General features: G+C 33.6%; 1 protein-coding gene across 15 annotated transcripts in view; it reads right to left on the bottom strand.

The window, feature by feature from the left end:
* Nucleotides 1-784: 784 nt before the first annotated feature.
* Nucleotides 785-6,274, bottom strand: part of LOC123508368 (phosphatidylinositol 4-phosphate 5-kinase type-1 alpha-like) — a 138,263-nt gene continuing 132,773 nt past the window's right edge. For all 15 annotated transcript variants that reach the window (XM_045262022.1, XM_045262023.1, XM_045262032.1 and 12 more), the window contains one exon: nucleotides 785-3,650. Coding sequence is in view for 3 of the 15 variants with exons in the window: in XM_045262026.1 (XP_045117961.1) it covers nucleotides 3,639-3,650 (12 nt within the window). In the remaining 12 variants the exon portion in view is untranslated. The remainder of the gene's footprint in view (nucleotides 3,651-6,274) is intronic.

Genomic DNA, 6,274 nt, shown 5'->3' with positions numbered 1-6,274 from the left:
TAACAATAAAGTAAATAAAAAGTGGGTGACCTTAAATAGGCTGAAGTGGCTGCACAGGTCACCGCAGCAAGTAGTGATGTGTGTGCACCATTCAAGGAGCAGGGCCTGTGACCCAGGGAGGCAACAAACAGACTGGTCAGGAAGCAGTGTGCAGACATGAACTGGGACCAATCAGCTCTCATCACACCAATAGCAAACATCTCCAGCATCCTTATAATTAGGATGGCTTGGCTTGCAAACCATAATCTGAAGAAACCTTATGGGCAAAACTCATCAGGAATAAAGGGTCCATTTACCAACCCGTGTTTTGATCATAAATATGTGGTTGATGGCTTGTTCACACCTTAGAGTGCAGTGTGCAATATGCTAGAGGCAGTAATGAAAAATGTGGTTTTTATCATGCTGATATGCATGTTTCTGCTAAGTCCAACCTACAGGCAATTGATGGCAGTGTTCAGTCTTGGCAATATTCTTGTTCTAATCGCTATTAACACAGTACTCCTTCAGATTAATCTAAAAATTTGAATGCAAGCATCATTGAATGGAAGATATGTGAGTACAACATACTGTATTTTGCAAAAATACTTTGGCAACATCTATGCATATGGAAAGTTCAAAAGTGCATTAAAAACATGAGATTAAAGTGTATATACTATATATGATGTACCTTATGGATCATTGCCTTCTACATTATAAAGTAAGCTTCAACTTCTGGTGTGCATCAACTCTGTGTTTTGGCTAGTGAGGTGAAAATATTACTCAAAGGATGACTGAAGTACTGATGTTCCACAGCTTATATGCTGTATTTGCATTTATTTATCTTTACCATGGTCAGCTCATTTTTTATATTAACAGTATAAATATATTCTGCAGCACTAACATAATTTTGATTATCCAAATTGTTTATAATAAATGAATATCCAATATACATGGCAAAGTAATCAATCATATAAACATTCCTCACTTCTGACAAATTTCATCAGAAGTGCGGTCAGTTTTGTGAATGAGTACAAAAATTCCTGAAAATGTTCATCACATTGAATAATGTGTTGTTTGATACAATGTAATTTACATTCCCTAAAAAAAAAAAAAAAAAAAACTAGCAGTTTTATTTGAAAGCTTCTGGAAGCCCAGTGGCTGAAAATATGAAACATGTACTGTTGTGTATTACATTTTGTATCACTTCTTCATCACATTGATGAATTTCTGAAGTACCATCTCAGTTATCATGCTACTTGTAATCAAATACCGAAATCAAAATGCAATGTATAGGCCTGGTGAATCAATGTATCTATATTACAAGTGTCACTGGCTGAAAACGGTACACAACTGAACTATGGTCACTATGATATGAGTATTTGTCATGAAAACACAATAACACAATAATTTAACAGTACATGATATTACTACTTAAAAAAATGTAACAATTATGTAACAGCACATGATCTTAATATGTAATCACAAACAAATAAACAAATTTAAAATAATACATATATACAATTATGCCTTAGCACACATCTTTCTATTTACACATATCTCTCAGACACACTGACACAGCTTGGAAATAGTTCACAATAAGAGCACTGAACTAATCTATAATTATACATGTCTGACACTATATTTGTCTTATATTTTATTATGACCCAAGGTAGCTCAGTCTTTAAATCCTACAAGAATTACAGAGCACACAACAAAATGGCTAAAAGATTTTTCTAAGTGTATATTAGGAGCTGTGAGATTATATTGAAACAAATACTATGATTCAAAAGAAGAAGGCACAAGGTTTGAGGAGGGCCATATGTGTTGCTATTGCATCAACTCTACCTCTCACTTAGATATCTTTAATTCTAAGCATCTAACTTATCACACACTTCTTCTAAATTAAGTGTTCACCATCTGTTTCTTATCCAATGGGAAGAGAAAAGTTGAGCATAAAATGAATACCAAGATACACTACAATGATCACTGCATGAGACATAACCTGAGCTGCATCCTGTTCATCCTAGTAAGAGTAAGTGTAACTGATATGCACCAAATTAATTTGTATCAAGTAAATAGATACAAGATATTTTAATCCACATTATATAATTTTGCAATAGATTATTTTAATCAATGTAATCTAAATCTAATCTATGTAGGTCCTCCTTCCAATTATGGCAAAAAACTGCACATTCTTAGAAAATGTGGATAAAAATTTGGAAAAAAAATAAAATAGATCCATTTTACTTTAATTAAGCAAGTTAAACTGTGCCAGCCAATCCATCAAGCAAGGATGGGATTTGTGTACACTCTGACAGCCTGAATAGTCAGTCTGTCAGGATATATCTACATATTTCACATAACTTCTTAAAAAACACAGCTGAATATTATTACCATGAATCATTTTTTTCTTTTCTACATGAATAATGATACATAAAGATACCTGATACATGAATCCTTAGTGGATACAAAGTCAACACTATCACTGAACTGGGATGACACATAAGAATATAAAAGTAATATGGTCTGAGGGTTACAAGGGATGTTGTTTACAAAAAGTTTAGGCATGGAAAGAGAAGAAAATGTGTCCCATTTCATTTCAAGAGAGAATGGGACAGATGGAATGGTTACACCACATATCAGTAAGTAAGTAAACTCCTTTCATTCCAGTAGCTGAGACAAAAGATCAAAATAATATTCAACAGCATATAAAATATTGAAAATATTTGCGGATCAGTTACAGTTAACAACAAATCTGTGAGATGCATTTGTGGGAAGGTGAAAATTTAAACATTTATGGAGATCAATAGTTCAAGTTTGTTCCTTGCTTTTTTTTTTTAACTTGCTTTACTATGCACATAATATCATAGGACAAAATAAACTTTAAACAAACGTAAAATTGAGAAACGTAAGTTTATGTCAAAACGTTAGCAAAGAACAGCTTTTGAATTTTAATAAAAAATACCAAAACAGCTTTATAGTATACTCTGCCAAGGAAAAGGAAATATATTGTGAAACAAAAATCAACAACAATCAGTACTCACTAAGATAATAAATTAGATGACACACTAAATATTAAACTTAATAAAGTATAATTTTCTGGAAAAAGTTCTCAACATGAGAGCTTTTCCGTTCCAACACAGACAAATGACTTATCTCACTAACAATATCTCACTGGAGAAACATTTTCATAATGGAGGTCAAAATGGTCAGAGATAGTTTTACTAACACTCACTCATTCACACATACAAACACAAAAAAATGCAAGCATTTCACTACTTTTTCAATGGTTTGAGGATTTCCTATTTCCTATATATCTTTATTTTATCTTTGGTTGTATTTCATCATTGAAATTTTTTTTTTAAATTATGAAATTTGCAAGCTCAGTAATAAATTTCAGTCTGGGTTATCAACAAGGGTCTTTCTTTCACTTCTATAGCAAGTCAATGGTATGAAAATAGAACATACGTAGATGTGCTGTCACTGGAGCTGATACAACATGGAATGCAGAAAGTTTTCCCTTGAGAGGGTTTGTATGAGGCATTTCAGCAGCAATCAAAAGAATGTCATCCCTCTTGATGGCCCAGTTGGTGGTCCTGGCTGAGGCAGGGGCAGCACTGGGCTGTCATGTATCTCTGCTCCAAGGAGGCCAAGGCAGGTTACAGATGGGTCTGTGAAAAATATTGCTTTTGAGTACACACCACTCAACTCAAAACCTTTAACACACACACACACACACTCTGTGCATCTAAAGCTACATTAATACAATCTTCATGAGTTTTACTCATGCACAGCTCCACCTCATGAACATGAGCTTTGTGCAAGCTTTGTATTGATTTGCTGAGTAGAGGACTGGAAGGAATAAGAGTAAGAAACAACTAAATAATAATAAATTTCTTAAACTAAGAGAATACACAAAAACTGTGATCTTACCAATCATCATGCTCCTTCTCCATTGGTATTTCATGAACACAACAATACAAGTTTTAGCAAATTTGTAAGCTGATCTTTAAGATGCTTTCAATCGGCTACTGTGCCTAATGTTTACACTTATAGGAACCTATGATTAAATTATTCAACACACTTCCACAAGTAATAAAAAAGCGATGATAAACATATAACAATTATTTATTCATGTAGTTTTCTTTGTATATCTATCAGTGTATAAGAAGTTTGCCATTACTCTGCTCAGTAATACATATATTCCAACAATAAATTAGTCTCTTTAACTGTTACACCACAAAGTTTAGAATAAAAAAAATTAGTAATACAGATTGACTGCTATGTGTACTTGAGGACACAGGACTTCTGTACACAGACTTTATAATACTGTGTGTGTGTGTGTGTGTGTGTGTGTGTGTGTGTGTATATATATATATATATATATATATATATATATATATATATATATATATATATATATATATATATATATATATATATATATATATATATATATATATATATATATATATATCCATGAAAATACATCTATAAAAAAATATACACAAAAAACAATGATGGATTAATACACAATCTAAGTATCACAAGTTACCACACTGACTACACATGAACAACAACTATGACAGAACTGAGACACAATGATTGTAATGATTTTCCATTACAAACAAGTGACATTCTCATTCTCTAAACAATTTCCTTCTAGTTTTGCTCATCAATCTACAGATTGTTGCTAGCAGCATGTGCATTATGATAAAAAAATTATCAGTGTGTAACTTCACACAAAAATAGTCTCATTTGTTTGAGCCTTTACCTATACTATTAATGACTTGAGCATTCTTTTTACTTTCATTATTATAGGGATCAGGTTTTGAAAAGCAATCTTTCATTCAAATCCTACAGTAGAATATACCAGACACACCAAAGAACAGAATAAATATAATTTACATATTCAGTAATCACAGGAACCATCTGCCTTGTCCTTCACATTCTTTACTAAAAAAAATAAACATATAGAAATGCACTTTCATCATCAGCAAGATGACATGGATATGAAGCAATCCTGGACCAGCACTTATTACTGCTGCAACATGACACTCACAATTCCTCACATGCTTTCAATGTATTTTTTACCACACACAATGCCATGACAGATGACAGTGGCTGGAGTATTTCTGCTACAAGCACATACCCTGATACAGGTAACAAAGTTACTTGGAGAGTGCACACACACAATGTAACCACTTTGTCATTCATTAAGATATTCAGTGCTAAGCTGAGAGCCTACAGTACTACTAAACTTTATATATTAGCATATAATAACTAAAATGATGATGAATATATAACAGGATTCCAAGAAGGATTCGCTGAAATTCATTCAAAACAACTTATATTTACTCCAGGAATCAATATGATCCATGAATGTACAAGCAATAGCATAACAAAAGCTTAAAAAAATAAATAATAATGGTGGCTTCATTAATACTAAAGCAAACAGTGAACAAACATGAAGCAGAGTTGGTGGCTTGAGGCTGACAGGTGGAGACATGCACGAACACGCATACACAGTGTGGACGGAGTTGCTAGACAGACAGGCATGCGCGCACGCACACACACACACGCCAGGCACTGACCAATGTTAAGTGCAAGATAAATCACTAGAGACTGGAAAGGATTAGTCTGGTGCTCATGTTGGGAATGCTGACCTCATAGGGAGTGACTTACTAATCAACATACACTGTCTTCCTACTACTGTCTCAAGAATATCGTTAATGCTGTGCCAATGTTAACCAGGAGTCGTTATCGAGAGAGAGAGAGAGAGAGAGAGAGAGAGAGAGAGAGAGAGAGAGAGAGAGAGATCGAGAGAGAGAGAGAGAGAGAGAGAGAGAGAGAGAGAGAGAGAGAGAGAGAGAGAGAGAGAGAGAGAGAGAGAGAGAGAGAGAGAGAGAGAGAGAGAATCACTGTTCATCTTTTTTAATTTGATAACTAATGTATTCTGTTCCAATTATTTTCAAGGACACTAAGTTTGATTTTTGCTATTATCCATCCACTCCTTCCTTGTTTCCTCAACCATAATGAATAATCTGTCTCAAAATATAAGTTCTCCTGTGCTCCATTATGAAAAACTCAAATGATAGGAAGGCAATTATCACTTATGAACTAAATAACCAAGACTTTCTCTCTCTCCACTACAAACAACTGACTTTCACTATAGATGTCTCTCATTATGATGTCTAGGGAATAACTATTTCAGTAAGAAACTCAATTACCGTATTTTCTGGACTATAAGACGACTCCATGTATTAGATGACACCAAATTTTTTTAGGGAAAAAT

Source organism: Portunus trituberculatus, chromosome 24 (assembly GCF_017591435.1).
Source record: "Portunus trituberculatus isolate SZX2019 chromosome 24, ASM1759143v1, whole genome shotgun sequence".
Taxonomy (NCBI): Eukaryota; Metazoa; Arthropoda; class Malacostraca; order Decapoda; family Portunidae; genus Portunus; species Portunus trituberculatus.
This window is presented reverse-complemented; position numbering and strand designations above follow the sequence as displayed.